The sequence below is a fragment of the Zeugodacus cucurbitae genome, chromosome 6, assembly GCF_028554725.1.
Source record: "Zeugodacus cucurbitae isolate PBARC_wt_2022May chromosome 6, idZeuCucr1.2, whole genome shotgun sequence".
Taxonomy (NCBI): Eukaryota; Metazoa; Arthropoda; class Insecta; order Diptera; family Tephritidae; genus Zeugodacus; species Zeugodacus cucurbitae.
In genome coordinates, this window is record NC_071671.1 from 37,755,871 (window position 1) to 37,772,790 (window position 16,920).

The 16,920-nt window shown below is 35.8% G+C and overlaps 1 protein-coding gene across 6 annotated transcripts in view; it reads right to left on the minus strand.

Moving 5' to 3' along the window:
* LOC105219838 (uncharacterized) overlaps nt 1-16,920 on the minus strand; it is a 129,232-nt gene that overhangs the window by 66,418 nt on the left and 45,894 nt on the right. Inside the window, exons 1-2 of one of the 6 annotated variants that reach the window (XM_054235027.1) lie at nt 8,844-8,894; nt 6,197-6,296 (exon numbers count right to left, since the gene is read on the minus strand). The exons of 1 other annotated variant lie outside the window; for it this stretch is intronic. Coding sequence is in view for 2 of the 5 variants with exons in the window: in XM_029045361.2 (XP_028901194.2) it covers nt 8,844-9,012 (169 nt within the window). In the remaining 3 variants the exon portion in view is untranslated. Of the gene's footprint in view, nt 1-5,085; nt 5,261-6,196; nt 6,297-8,576; nt 8,819-8,843; nt 9,028-16,920 lie in introns of those variants that run through there. 4 more of the 6 variants (XM_029045361.2, XM_054235028.1, XM_054235024.1 and 1 more) reach the window with 4 other exon arrangements.

Consider the following 16,920-nt stretch of genomic DNA (forward strand, 5'->3'; position numbering starts at 1 on the left):
ATGGCCCCATATATCGAACACGAGGACCTCGGTGCTTCCAACCTAACATTATGGTTCCCAACTTTCAATGGACTTTATACAATATATATGACGAATATGTGGGTCAAATTGTGTATTATATAATGTATGTATGGTTGTTTTAATTAAAAACTACTTTTTATACTCCCGCAGCAAAGCTGCTAAGTTTTTTTAAGTATTATAGTTTTGTTCACATAACAGTTGTTACTAAGTCCTAAATCTAAACGAGTTAGTTATAGGGTTATATATACCAAAGTGATCAGGGCGACAAGTAGATTTGAAATCCAGATGTCTGTCTGTCCGTAAAAATATATATATCTTAATGGAACTTGGTACACATGTTCCTTCGCACCTTAAGAAAGTTGCTTTCATTGCCACGCCCACGAATTGTAAAAACAATTTTTATTTTTATTTTGGTTAAAAAATATTATTAATTACTAAACAATTCAGAATATGGGCATAGTCAACCTTTTCTTCTTATTTCATTGGAGTATAACATTTTCCGGTCAAGTTTATATGATAAATGTGATAAGAAGTTAAAGTTGGATGTTTGAACGATATAAAAAATTTGAATTTCAATAAACACTGGTGCATTTTTGAAAATGTTGTATTGTTCTTAATGTGGTTAAGCCATCTTCCTCCTGGTATACATATTAACATAACTTTCCCGCTTAAGTGATAATTTTTTCTCTAAATTTAAATATACAAATTTCCACTTAAATGCCTCTAATATTTAAGGCACAAATACAAAATTGTTTGCAATTTTCCTCTTTTAAGTGCCTTTTAATATTTTTGACATTGAGTACGCTAAGTATTGTCAAAATGAAAACATATACATACATAGTTTTGTAATGACAAAACGAATTGTTTTCTGGATGTCTGCCTGTCCGTCCCTCCGTCAGTATATGCAAAGGATAACTTGAATTAAAATCTGTCACCATCTTGAGACAAGCCAGATACCGTCAACAGCTATGCCGACTTATGAAACAACTAATTATTTCATAAAGTGCACATCTAATTTTATTAAGATCCGAATTAATTTTCATTTCCATAACTACGCCTCAGTAGTTTCTCCTCCTCGTGTAGTCGCATTTAGTGATAGCTGAACATTAAACAACAAACTGTCTTGCGAAACCGACCTAATGCAATCCTAATCCATTAAGCTTCCGACGGTGACAGAAAAGTGTCCGCTTATTGCAGCATTTAAGTCGTCAAATTTAATTTAAAATCCGCAACGAACTAACTGTCGGCTGATGCTGGCCTACTGCCGAGAGACATACTCATCTCATGCCCATAAATAAATTTAGCTGCCTGCCCTCAGAATTCGCTGGCCAACATCAGCGAGATCATAAAAATACCTATTACAAATTTCTAATTGCGTCTGTCACAAACCGATACCACATTTCGCGCCAAAGTACAAGGATGTGTGCCGTAGTGCCTTACATCTGTGTATATATGTATGTTCGTTTGAAGTCGTATGTGCTCGTCGTCGTCATTATACTCTGAACAGGGTATATTAAGTTTATCACGAAGTTTGTAACACCCAGAAGGAAGCGTCGGAGGTCCTATAAAGTATATATATATAAATGATCAGTATGTTGAACTGATTCGATTTAGCCATGTCCGAACTAGTCCTTAAGTTTTTAAGATATAGTTTTGAAATTTTGCAGATGTTATTTTCTCTTCAAGAAGCTGCTCATTTGTCGGAACTGCCGATATCGGACCACTATATCATATAGCTGCCATACAAACTGAACGATCGGAATCAAGGGCTTGTATGGAAAACTTCCGCATTTTACTACATATCTTCACGAAATTTGGTGTGAGTTATTGCTCATAGAAAAAATTGTTCAGATCGGAACGAACGATCGGAATCAATGGCTAGTATGGAAAATTTTCGCATTTGACGTGGTATCTTCACCAAATTTGACGTGGATTACTGCTTAAGGTAATAATATAATCTCCGAAGAAATTGTTCAGATACTTACTTTTTCTTACGTCTTTAGATTTGCTTAAACACATAGTTACTAAAAGAAATGCACCTGTGAAGGGTATATTAGCTTCGGTACAGCCGAAGTTAACGTTTTTTTCTTGTTTTGTATTTTGCGTTGCCACGCTACTGCCAACATGTTTTGTAGACAGGTGCTTTGTATGCGTCGCGTTTAGTTGATGGGCCAACGATAAAACATCAATGACAATGCCTCTTGACTGACTGAGAAAGACCGAGAAAGTGAATTTCACTTATTTGTTAAATTGGTCCATAGAAAAAAAGCATTAGTTCGCCTGCAATACAATCTAAACATGCTTACGGACAGTTAAAAAATTCGAGTAGAGCAAGCGGCGAGCCGATAAAAGCTCAGCAGCGACGTAATACATGCTAAATTTACATACCACAGTACTTAAGGTGGCGATAATCAACAGCATAACATTCACACCTACTACGGCATGAAATGGCCGAAGTCAACAACAAAATGACAAAGAAGTTTCACGGCTATCTTTCAACGTTTCACTGTTCACTGAATCGTGTGTGATGTCCTGTATCTCGCTGCCGGCGCTTGTTTTCAACTTTTCGCGTCAGCAGTTTACAATGCTCATTTTTGTTTAGGCCGGCAGCTTCGGCTTTTGGGCTTTCAAAAAATCTTGCTGTCTTATTTACTACACCCATTTTTATTTTATTTACACATAAAAGAGCGACACGCATACATACATACAGCTGACATAAATTTCGAGAGTGGCTAATGTAGCAGTTGTGGTTTTTGAATGACCCGCAAGTTAACTTCCTGCCAAGTAGTAGGAACGATAAAACCTGAAGACAGCAATCAGGCATTCTGCAGTCGATAAACCGTAGGATCAACGGTAGCCACTTGCCGTTGGAAATGGGTAAATATGTATGTATGTAGTTATGCTTGTGATGGAATGATGGAGGAGTCGGTCAGACAATTTAAATTTGCGCCAACAACATCCAGGTAAAGTTAGGTTATCAAGTGTGAAAATAATAATATAATGGGCTAGAGCATGTGCAAAAAGTTATAGTGCCGCCATTGTATTTATATCCAGCGTGGCTATTTACTGTTATTCATTGTTAATTTGATAGCCCTGTGGCTTCTAATGGTGCTGTCGATTTCAATGATAAGCGCAACAACAAATCCACAATCACACAATGGTCAGAAATTGTTGATAACAGAACATAACTGTATCTTGCATTCCATATTCTCAACAAAATTTTTAATTTCCTCGTTCATTCTACTGAACAAGATTCCGACGAAACGCCACGTCCAGCGTAGACACAACAAATGCGGTGCAGGCGATGCGGTGCGTTAAATACGGGCAGATCATAAATCCAAACATATGTTGGCAAATGTAGATGTCCAATATAAGCACGATTTTGCAATACTGCCTTCCCTAAATAAAAGCGTTGGCGGAACGTTTTTTTCCCGCTCAGCAAATCAAACGAGTTTGATTTTCAAACATTGTGTGCGATGCGGCGACGTCCAAATACACACATGATCGACTGCACTGCATTTATCGTGTCTACACTGGACGTGGCGTGATGCTTTTCACACTAGTTCCGTTTTCGTCAGGAAATTCTAGTTGTAAACCACGTATTTTTATACTCTCGCAACCTGTTGCACAGAGTATAATAGTTTTGTTCACATAACGGTTGTTTGTGTCACCAAGAAATAAAAGAGTTAGATATGGGGTTATATATATATAAATGATCAGGATGACGAGTGGAGTTGAAATCCGGATGTCTGTCCGTCCGTGCAAGCGATAACTTGAGTAAAAATTGAGATATCTTAATGAAACTTGGAACACATGTTCCTTGGGACCATGAGAGGGTTGCTTTCGAAAATGAGCAAAATCGGTCCACTGCCACGCCCACAAAATGGCGAAAACCAAAAACACGTAAAGTGTCATAACTAAGCCATAAATAAAGCTATGGAAATAAAATTTGGAATAAAGGATCGACCTAGGAGGGGGCATATTTGGATGTAATTTTTTTAGGGAAGTAGGCGTGGCCCCGCCCTCAAATCTGTTATTTGTATATATCTCGCAAACCAATGAAGCTATATAAACCAAACTTTCTGCAGTCGTTTTTTTTAGCCACTTCTTAATACAGTCCAAAAATGAAAGAAATCGAATCATAACCACGCCCACCTCCCATACAAAGGTTAGGTTGAACATTACTAAAAGTGGGTTAACTCACTAACGAAAAATGTCAGAAACACTAAATTTCACGTAAGAAATGGCAGATGAAAGCTGCACTCAGAGTTTTTTACAAAATGGAAAATGGCCGTGGCGTCGCCCACTTATGGGTCAAAAACCATATCTCAGGAACTACTCGACTGATTTCAATGAAACTTGGTTTGTAATAGTTTCCTTAAATCCCAATCATATGTTGTGAAAATAGGCCAAATCGGTTCACAACCACGCCTACTTCCTATATACCAGAACTTTGAAGTGGATCTGAATCGTTTACATTACAACATATAAAGTAAGCACTAGTGAAGATATCGGTGCAGAACTATGCACAAATACTATGTTTATAGTGTGTCAGCCCCATTCTAAAAATCGCCGAAATCGGACCATAGGTTTTTAAGGCCCCATATATCGAACACGAGGACCTCGGTGCTTTTAACCTAATATTATGGTTTCCAACTTTCAATGGACTTTATACAATATATATGACGAATATGTGGGACAAATTGCGTATTATATAATATAAATAAAGTTAAATAAATAAATTGCGAGAGTATAAAATGTTCGGTCACAACCAAACTTCCTTACTTGTTCATAAGAGGTTTGGTGTTTCTTCTAAGCGTACGTATTTATGTATAATATTTGTGTGGGCATAAAAAGGAGCATTTAAGTCAAACGAAATTGTTTATTGTTTCTTCTCGGTTGCCTTTTCAGTTTGCTTTATTGTTTGGCTAGGATTAAAGGCATTTGTGACTTAATTTAATGCCGTCGAATACACTTAATTAAGAAAAGGGTATAAAGCCGTTTCTTTACAACACTTGAGATTTCTTTTTATTTACTATACAAGCATTTGATTGTCTCACTTACATACAACATTACGATCAACTGACCTTGAATATAACTTGATCGATTCTTCGGTACAATTTCAAACATGTTTCCTAAAAATTATGAGTAGATAGTAGCAAAACACACGCAAATTTGACAAAAGCAACATTTTTATGAGAAACGAAATAGAACGAGATATAACGTTATTCATAATCATCAAGAAGGGGAGACGAATAGATTTTTCAAATCACTTACCGGGTATCCATTTAACCGGACAATTGACATTTAAATAAATAAATTTAAATAAATAAATATAGTTTAAAAAAAAAATAAAAAACAAACTTTTAAACCACATCAAACTAAAAAATTAAAAATAATTCTTAATATATGCTGATAAAAATTATTAACGAAACATATTTGTATTTTAGGTTAAAAATCGTGAGTTGCTCAATATGAGAAAAATATAATACAAAGCACCCACGCTTTTTTAGTTGGTTGGTTGTTGTGGTTTAAAAGCGTGTTTTTTAGTTTTTTTTTTAAACTATATTTATTTTTAACTTTTTAGTTTGATGTTACGCTGTAAACATTTCTGCTAAAAGCGGAAGTCTCAAAACCGATAATAAGACAATATTCAATTTTTACGCAGATCCTTCCTGTTACTAATTGGCTTTTATAGAGATGTTTTAAGACTAGCTTTGGAAATCGGACCTATGCCACGACTACTTTTCTTATAACCCCGTTTTGAATTATATTGGATTATTTAAATTGACGGCATGTACTGTAGATAAAACCATCACCATTGAAAATATCGGAATAAAATTTACCACGAATCCAATATGTGGAAACTCTTATATAATAATCGCACTATACTTTTCCTATCCTCCACTATTTCAAATATCTTTTAAAATTTAAGGTGCTGAATTATCCTGCAAGTGATTTATAATTATTGTTAACAAACTTGTTAAACTTTTTAATACGATTCATCTATATATTTTAGAAAATATTTCGCTTGCTCATGTGCATTAGGGAATATTAGATAAATTTGTAATAAAAAGTAATTAATATAAAAATAATCAAGGTAATTCTGATTAATTTTAAAGTAAAATAAAACATAAAAAATAAAAAGAATTTCGGGTGGGATTAATATACGTACATACTTTGGTTCAGTAGCAATAGCAGTTCAGTGGTCACAGTAGCAATTTTAGTTGCGATTTCGATAATTTTGAGTACGGTGATTACGAAAGCACTTAAATCTACCCAAAATTTATTAATTAGTTAATTGTGATTACAAAAGCAGATACAATTTGGATATTGTTAACATTAATAATGTTAATTATAATTAATTAATGTTAAAATTAAAAAAAGTGTGGAAAAATCGTTTTTTTTTTTGCGATTTAAAAATATCAATCACTGAAATCACAGTGATTCAAAAATAGCAATATCGCTCATGGCTAGGGGTGACATTATGATATTTTGGGGAAGTTTTCCTTACATAAGTTTTGGATTGACAAGACAATTCTCCATATCATGAAGGATCTTTACCTACAAAAGTTTTATATGAAGCAAATCCAGTTGACCTCCGCATAGCCCTGACCAAAACTTTTGTTAAAACGTTTGGTCTTTTTTAAATACCAGAGGACAATTGATATAATAACCGCAAACTCCGACATTCGGTCTAACAGCAAACTTAGCGCACAATTGTGATGACGATGGAATAGATGTTCCATTACCCGACCTTGAAGAAATTCGAATAGCAATTACCGGCTTGAAGAACAACAAAGCGGCGGGGGGCGATGGATTACCGGCCGTGCTATTCCAATACGGCGGCGAAGAACTGATAAGGTGCATGCATCAGCTTCTTTGTAGAATATGGTCGGAAGAAAGCATGCCTGACGATTGGAATCTCAGTGTGCTCTGCCCAATCCATAAAAAAGGAGACCCCACAATCTGCGTCAATTACCGTGGGATAAGCCTCCTCAACATTGCATACAAGGTCCTGTCGAGAGTATTGTGTGAAAGACTAAAGCTCACCGTCAACGAACTAATTGGGCCTTATCAGTGTGTGATATTCAACATTCGCCAAATCTTGGAAAAGACCCGAGAGAGAAGAATCAACACTCACCACCTTTTCATCGATTTTAAAGCACGAAAAGGAAACTAATTCGGCTATGTAAACTGACGTTGGGCAACACCAGAAGCTCCGTAAGGATCGGGAAGGACCTCTCCGTGCCGTTCGATACCAAACGAGGTTTCAGACAGGGTGACTCACTATCGTGCGACTTCTTCAATCCATTGCTGGAAAAAATAATACGAGCTGCAGAGCTAAATAGAGAAGGTACAATCTTCTATAAGAGTGTACAGCTGCTGGCGTACGCCGATAATATTGATATCATCGGAAGCAACAAGCGCGCCGTTAGTTCTGCTTTTTCCCACCTGGATAAGGACGCGAAGCGAATAGGTCTGGAGGTGAATGAGAACAAGACGAAATATCTCCTGTCATCAAACAAAGAGTCAGCGCACTCGCGTCTTGGCTCACAAGTCACTGTTGACAGTCATAATTTTGAAGTCGTAGATAGTTTCGTCTACTTGGAAACCAGCGTTAACAACACCAACAATGTCAGGTTTTGCGCAAGATTTAAGGTTATCTAAATATTGGCAACGGCGAATACCGCAGACGATGGAACGTGAGCTGTACGATTTTGGCTCCGCTGGCTAGGTCATGTTGTACGTATGGATGAACCCACTCCAGCTCTGAAAGTGTTCGATGCAGTACCCGCTGGAGGAAGTCGCGGAAGAGACGACCTCCACTTGGATGGAAGGATCAAGTGGAAAGTGGCCTGGCTTCACTTTGTGTTTCCAGTTGGCGCCAAAAAGCAAAAAGAAGAAACGATTGGCGCGCTCTGGTGGATTCGGCTATAATCGCTTAAAGCTGTTCCTACGCCAAATATGCTATATATACAGTGATCCCCGCTTAAGTGGGAATAGATTTACAACAATATAGCATTTTGTTACCCTGCGACAACAACAAGCAAAAGCCTTTGTTTGTGTAATTTGTAAAAAACGTTCGATGTGTAAATAATTTTGACTACCTCTGTATACATACATATTTATGAAGGTATACATATATCCACTAAAACGGGCGAGAGATAAACGTAAAAACCCTTACAGCATTTGTAAGAGTTAAAAAATAAAAAAATTTATGGAAATCTGCATTGAAATATTTCATATAAATTAAATATGTAACATACATACATATTATATATACATATAAACCCAGAATGTGCAAAGTGCTGTGTATCAATTCGCAGCTGCTTTGAACGCCTAACGCTTTAATATTTGCCATATGGAACAAAGTTTTTCAAGTACATGCCATTCAAAGGGATATTCATGTAAGCTCACATAGCTTACTCTACAGGTACGGGTGTTCAAGGGTCACGAAAGGCAACCGAATAGCAAATTTTAATATTTTAAAATGAACAGAAAGACAAGAGCTGTACAACATCTTTCTCTTGACTTTTAATATCAATTAAGACCTGATTTATGGGTGTTTTGCGCTGTCACTGCCACGTTCGTATTCTTATTTAATTCGCGTTAATACATAACTGACAACGGTGAAAGTATTAATTTTCTTTGCTGCGCCTCAGCAGTATTTGCCATAATTAGGTTGTCGTAGGCACCGTTTAACACTGTTTAACTTGTCACTTAAACGTCATTAACAGCTATCCATTGATTTGGGACTGTATTGAAAACATATGTATATCCACTGAATTAAGGCGAGGCCTTTCACATTTTTTACTCACAGCTCACTCCAGAGCCACTAGCTCGAATTCGCGTTTCCGTCAAAACGAACCGCACTCCGTCGTCATTGAAAGATGACTGAGATGCCGCAGTGATAACCAGCACAGATATGAAGTGAATGCTGCTTCCAATACAAACTGGCACCCACGACCAGAGCTGTGGCAAAAACATGGGAGGACACGCAATCGAGTCGAGAATTCGGAGTGCCAAGTCACATACAAACTTCGGAATCGGAGAGCTGCACTGACAGAACCGACCGTCAAATGTACAAATGGCACTAGGGCACTGGCACACAAAAACAACCGCTACATGCCAGGCCAGACTGGTCACCCACCTCTCACGCCACCTATTGTTGGTGCTGAAATTCGACTCGATTTTCTTCCCATTCACAATTCACCAGATGTCAATTGAGTGTTTTGCTGTTACGCTTGCGCGCTCTCGTCTCTCTCGTCTGTGCTCTTTTATTTGTTGTTGTAAAAATATCCTCGGTATCTGGCTAATGATATTATAACCATAATAAATACTCAAAAATTAATATGCTAAATTGGCATGTGAGTAATTTAATGCAAATTACTTGTAAATATTACATTTGTAACGGTTCAATTCAAACCAATTGCTGTTAGGAGAATACAGAGGGATGATTTCTGATAGTTTTAAGTTGCATTTAGTACAGGTGAACAAAACGTTGAATTTAAATTGTTAAATCAACAACATAGTAGAATTATCCTTTTCTCGAGAGGAATACATTTAAAGAAGAAGTTACAAAAATCGATTTGAGAGATTAAAATTATTAAATACGGAGTATGGACATCTTATATAATTATTGTTATATTCGAATTAAAGTCAAACGGAAACATTGAGAAAGTTAATTTAATTAAGTAATTTTTTAAGTATATGTGACATTAGTCTGATTAATCTGTATTCATTACATTGCTTCGCATTATTTTGCTTAAATAGCGGTATGAAAGGTGACATGAATTAGTTTTTTTTTGGATGTTTACAGTATGTTTACATATGAAAATAATCTCGTTCTAAGCTCGTTCAATAAACTAACCGTTTACATATAGCCAAATGGGATTATCAATTGTCAAATGTGTTGTATTACACATATTTCTCTCGCTGTCGGCCATTATTTTTTACAATTTCATTTAACATTTCTTCTCTTCTAATATAATCATAACAAAAAAATCTAGTTGTATAAAATGAGATAATTTTATAATCTCGGATTATCAAGAGAGGAAATTTGTATGGGAAATTTCGTTTCTTAATTACATACTATCGAGTTATGCTCGTAAATGGTGATAATCTCGTTATATGTAAACATAGTATTATCAAGACAATCATGCTTTTGTCATTCGTTACATTTAAAATTGTTTATAATTTTCTAATATAAATGCCCGTTCAACAATCTCATGTCAGAAAAAGCGGGAAGCTAGAAATAATTTTAAAATTTGTACAATAAATTTACATATTAGATATGTTTACATATTCAGATATTTTGGTTATAAATTTTGAAAAATTAGTTTTTATCTAAGTTCGTATTTATAATATACATCTACGTATTTAATGGAGTATACAAGGTGTGTTAAAAAAGTAAAACTGTACTGTATAGATGGTATATCATCCATATTCGCCAGATGTGGCTCCATGTGACTTTTTCCTATTTCCAAAAATTACAAGAAACTTGATAGGACGTCGTTTTACAAGCAACAAAAAATCGAATTTGAGAAAGGCGTCATCAATAATGTAGACGAATGAAAAATGTGTGAATAGGCCTACATTTATTAAAATTGTATCTAACAGACATATTTTGCAAATTAATATCAAAAGCACTATTTTCTCATTTTTCGATTTCAAATCGTTTGACATGTTCTGTAAATCGTTCCGTTTTTGTTTTTTTCGAATATCATCAAATCGTTTTGTCACCCTGTTCTGCAAATCGGAATCGTTACAATTTTCTGATTTCATATTCGGCAAGATAAACGATAGCGATTTTGAATTCAAATCAAAGATTTGTTTAAGAAAGGACTTGCTGAATTTTCACTTTTTCTGCATGAGTGCCATCAATGCATACTATCACTCCTGGTATCCCAAATTTTTGCACTAAATGAAGTTTTGCTTTTCTAGAATCCACTTCAGACATTTGAAATATGTTTTTTATGAAATATTTTCTGAAACATTAATCATTTCGGATATAATTTTGGATATTGTGCTTCTACCCATAGTAACATCGGTATCCTTCCCAACTGAAAGGATATGATATGAACCTTCAGTGAAAAACCTAAGACTTGCCACCAATTTTATTAAAATGGATGTGGACGTTTCTCTTCCTAAAGGTAAGTATTTCTGAAAATTCATGCTTACTTAACCGACATCTGGAAACAAATTAGAATGGTCTCTTAAATGCCGCCTTTCGATTTTACCTTAATAATATCGTTCACAACAAATAACTGGTCATAAAACACATTGCTATTTAAAAAACTGTTTAATTCCAAATTTTTAAAAATTTTGGACCAACAAATTATTTTTTATTTGCATAATAGTTATGTTCACATAACGGTTGTTTGTAACTCCTAAAACTAAACGAGTTAGATATAGGGTTATATATATATACCAAAGTGATAGGATAACTTGAGTAAAAATTAAGATATATCGACGAAACTTGGTACACATTTTCCATGGAACTGTGGGAGGGTTGCTATTGAAAATGGAAAATGGAAATCGGACCACTGACACGCCCACAAAATGGCGAAAACTGAAAACACATATTTCCCTTACGTACCTGATTACACACCATGAAAATAGAAGAAATCGCATAATAACCATGCCTACATCCCATACAAAGGTTATGTTGAAAATTACTCAAACATAAACACTAAATTTTACAAAAGAAATGACAGAAAAAATCTGCACTCAAATTTAAAATACAGGAAAATGGGCCTACTTCCCATATAATACAATTTTGAATTTCATCTGATTCGTTAACTTTATATTAAATACATAGATCGGGAACCAATGAAAACACAGGAATGAAACTTTACACAAATACGGTATTTGGGGGGGTGGCACCACTTGGGGAAAAATTGTCGAAATCAGACTATAACTCAGTGCTTAAGGACAATTTTTGACCGAAAATATCGACAAATCTCTCATATATTTTAATGTAATTCAGAGTTTATCGTTTTCTTCTAATTATGTGTGTCTGTACTAAAAATGGTTAAAAACGGACCGTAACCATATACCTAATAATAGGTTTGTCTAAAACACGACGAATACCTTATAAAACAGTTAATATGTGAAATATTATACATTAGCCAAATCAAGTGACCGTATAGTCTTGGATATAGTGTACATTGGTGGTGAAAATGAGTGAAATCGGTTCAGGAATTAGCTCAGCCCTCCTACATACAACATAAGTATAAAGATGTTTATTAGTCTACTGGACTTTATGCCGAATATATGGGTCAAATTGTGTGTTATCTTAACAAAATTACACCAATAAATTACAAGAGTAAAAAAATGTTCGGTTACACACGAACTTAGCACTTCCATACTTGTCTGATTTATTTTAATTTCCTACAGGAAGTTATGGTTTGATCTTTAAAATTTTAAATCACTACCCATGTAACAACCACAACAAGCATAAGTTATTTTGAACAAAAATCTCCACACTTTGTAGCGACATCAGAAAGTGTAGTTTCTACATAGAAATTAATATAAGTAAGTAATGACAGGGTGCATCACCCTGTAAATAAAATCCTCTCTCCCTTTATCCTTCCATCTCCGGTATGAGCATACTCATAGTCACAGTGACAAATTCGGAGAAGAGAGCCAATAAAATCATTTGGAAGAGAAGGACCTTTGCGGCGGAGCACGAATAAAAGTGGCGCCACAAAACCGTAACACCCGTCATTGTTGCCACAAGTGTACATGCGCATACATCTGTATATATATATATTAAGAGATAAATGTGTCTGAAATATTGATGCTTGACTCGGAATGAATGTAAGCACACCAAATGCTACTACCTGAACCTTAGCAATACACAAAGCACTGCGAAGCCAATAAACGAATTTGTTGTGATAAGAGTAGTTCTCGTATAGCACACATGTTTGCAATTTCAAAGCCAATTCTTATTCAATGTACATACATACATGGTAACTCTTTTCGTCTCCTTGAATGAATTAAGGCATTGACAATGTAAAATGTCTTATTATGCCTGTGTTTGTATGTAAAAATATATCAGTGCGTCGGTATTTTCAAAACTATACAGAGTTTCGAAATCGTACCTCTATGATGATGAATTACCTATTTACTGTCTTTATTATAAACTGTTGAACTATGTACTAAAATCAAGTCTTTTAATGAATGAATGAAAATACAACTTCTTTTAACACAGTATATATTAAAGTTTCAGGTGATGATAACTCGGTTGTGACTCGTTGCGAGCTATATTTTTAAAACTATCATAAAAAGAAAATACTTTTCTGCATTGTTTTAATAGCGCTCGAAATGTCGGTCCTAAAACTAAATGAGTTAGATATAGAGTTAGATATATATACACTAAACTGGTCAGGGTGACGAGTAACTTGAATTCCTGCACAGATAAATCTATGAAAAAAAATTTACAAAGGATCATACTATTTAGGGATATGTGCATGTATTTTTTTTAAGTGGACTTAACTCCGGCCCCAAAAAGGTTTTTGTATATATCTCCCAAACTACAAAAGCTAGATAAACCGAACTTACTGGGCTCATTTCTCTTTAGCATCCGATTATACATCATGATAATGGGAATGGAAATAACCATGCCCACTCTCTGTACAAAGGTTATGTTGAAAACTACTAAAAATGCGTTATCTCACTAAATTTTATAGAAGTTGAAAAGGTAGAAAAGAGCAGCAATTAGATTTTTATAAAAAGTGGAATTTGGGCATGGCGTCGGCCGCCTATGGATCATAAACCATATCTCAGAAACTACTCAACCGATTTCAATGATATTTGCTACATACTATCTTCTTGATATCCCTAATGTCATACTTCTCTTCTAACACCATTTTGAATTCAATCTTATCCGTTCAGTTTACAATATATATATATATACTAGCATACCCGGCCACACGTTTTTGTGGCTAGGTATACATTAAATTAAGTTGGTCCAATCTTGGCTGCGGCGACGATATTGATTATTCGAGGTCGATTTATGTTACGGAGCATGATGACAACTGACACTACTTTTAATTGCAAAGTGAGTGTTGATAGTTCAGGCAATTTTAAATAGTTTGGGATAATTGACTACGTCATCCTAGTTTGTAGCTGTGTAAACTCTCTTGGACCGAAATTCTAAATTGTCGCATTAAGATCATCGATATATTTTTTTGACCACTAATATAGGTCATTCAATCAGTCACTTACGGTTATTATATTGAGGTTTCATGTCAGGAAAACTTCTCTTTCGAGTCAATGAAGTGACAGAAATCTGTTGGAAATGCTATTAATCTATCGAGGTGTTAACTGCGACCCTACCATTTCCAACTGATTCTACAATCCCAATTTGATATTGTTGCAAAAACACTCATATGTTAGCATGCGATTAGCCCGTCAGTAACAGTTGATCCAGGAATAATTGGAATAGTCTGGCGTAAATCACCATAAACGTTCATCGACAATCAAGATCTTTTAAAGTCCTGTGCAGTACCTCCAGCGACTTCTTGAACATTTGGAAAATCTTCGTTATAGCGCTATTTTTGCGATTTTGACGACTGGTGTTTCGTTCATTTGCAATTTAGGAGTAATTTCAAGGCCGAATGTTCCGTTTGTTTGCCTACTAACAGGTGCCAAGATGCCCCTATTCCCAAAAATTAGTGAAATTGGTTCTGGAATTACATCAGCCCTTATATACTATATATGATGATTTTCTATTGGACGTTATGCCGAATATATAGGTCAAATTGTGTGTTATCTTAATAAAATTACATCAATAAATTGCGAGAGTATAAAATATTCGGTTGGACCCGAACTTAGCCTTTCAACCTTATACAATTGAGCAATAACAAAAATATTTTAACAAAGCAACAATGACAACCTTCAAAATATTATTTTTTTGTTTTCTCTTTTTATATTTTTCTTGTCAACTGGAATAAAATTCCCTTATTATTATCTTCCTCGCAATTTTTCCATATTTACTCACTGTCTAATCTTTTCCTATACCTGGGAACCAGCATCAACAACACGAACAATGTCAGCCTCGAAATCCAGCGCAGAATAACTCTTGCCAACAGGTGCTACTTTGGACTGAGTAGGCAATTGAACAGTAAAGTCCTCTCTCGACGAACCAAAATCAAGCTCTACAAGTCGCTTATCATTCCCGTCCTGCTTTACGGTGCAGAAGCTTGGACGATGTCAACATCAGATGAGACGACACTAGGAGTTTTCGAGAGGAAAATTTTGCGCAAGATTTATGGTCCTCAGAACATTGGCAACGGCGAATACCGCAGACGATGGAACGATGAGCTGTACGAGTTATACAACGTCATTGACATAGTTCAGCGAATAAAAAGACAGCGGCTACGCTGGCTAGGTCATGTTGTCCGAATGGACGAAAACACTCCAGCCCTGAAAGTGTTCGATGCAGTACCCGCCGGAGGAAGCCGAGGAAAGGGAAGGCCTCCACTCCGTTGGAGGGACCTGGTTACACTTGGGATCTCCAACTGGCGCCGAACTGCGAAGGAGAGAGAGAGGTGGCGCACTATCGTCGATTCGACTATAACCGGCTAAACGGTTGCAACGCCAATCACATACATACAATCTTTTCCTGGCCTTCCACGAATATTTCAAGACTAAAAGTAGCCAGATCGGTTTGGCCGTTCTCGACTTTTTGCGAGACTAACGAACAGCAATTCATGTTTATATTATATTTATGTAACTGTAAATTAGAAGTAAAACAAAATGTTAATTATTAATATCTCCTAACTAAATTTCATCAAAATCCGTTCAGCCGTTTAGGCATGATAGAGCAAAACTCCCAGCAAAAACCATAAAAAATCACTAATTCAATTTAGTTATCCGCCTACTGCCTACCCCCTAAGAACCATGGCTGATTATTTATAGCCTATGACCATTTCTAGGTTATCATCCATCACCATACCAAATTTCATCAAAATCCGTTCAGCCGTTTAGGCGTGAAAGAGTAACAGACAGACAGAGTTACTTTCGCATTTATAATATTAACTAGCTGTTACCCTGTGCGCTTCGCTACACCTAAATCGATTAAAACTCTTAAGGGTTTTTACTTTGCGTTTTATTTATTGTTGTAAAACTGTTACTTATTTATAAAACATTTATAAAACATATTGGTATACAACAGTTTTGGTTTTTCCACCTGGCACGTAAATGAATAAGCACCTTGGTGTTCCCACTCTCGAGCATGCGACGAACAATTGGCTGTGGGAGAAGCACGGTTTTTCCAAATTGACGCCGCACACTTAAAACGTTTGCCCTTGCGATTTGTTTATGGTCATCGCAAAAGCAAGACGTACTGGGAACTGCAAGCGCTTAAATTCAAACGGCATGTCCGTTGGAATCATGGGAATGCGTGGTAAGAGTACAACTTCACCTGCTGCCTTGCCATTTAGTATTGTTGCTTCAATCAAATTTGGCCACAATTTTTTGACTGAAAGTCTTGTGCCATTACACAAAGTCGGTGGCTTCAGATTTTGTAGAAGTATAATGGGTGAACCGACTTTCAGGACCAAACTATGCGGTGGCAGACCGGGGGATCCAAAGAATTCAAGAATTCAGTTGGATAATTGACTATTTCATTTTGATTCAAAACGCTATCAATCGATGTATATGTTGTAGCTTCTCCTGGCAGTTTTTCTTGAATGGCAAAATTGATTTCGTTGACGTGTACATTTTTCGGTGCCAATGTTGCGCGTTCACTTAAATAATCGTGGCGTTGATAGTGTTGAACAATATTCGGAAATACACTTTCAATCAATTCTTCTTTCGATTGTAAAAGTGTACAAAAGTTGTTCGGCAATGTGTTCAAACCGATATGATCGATTGGTATTTTGCCTT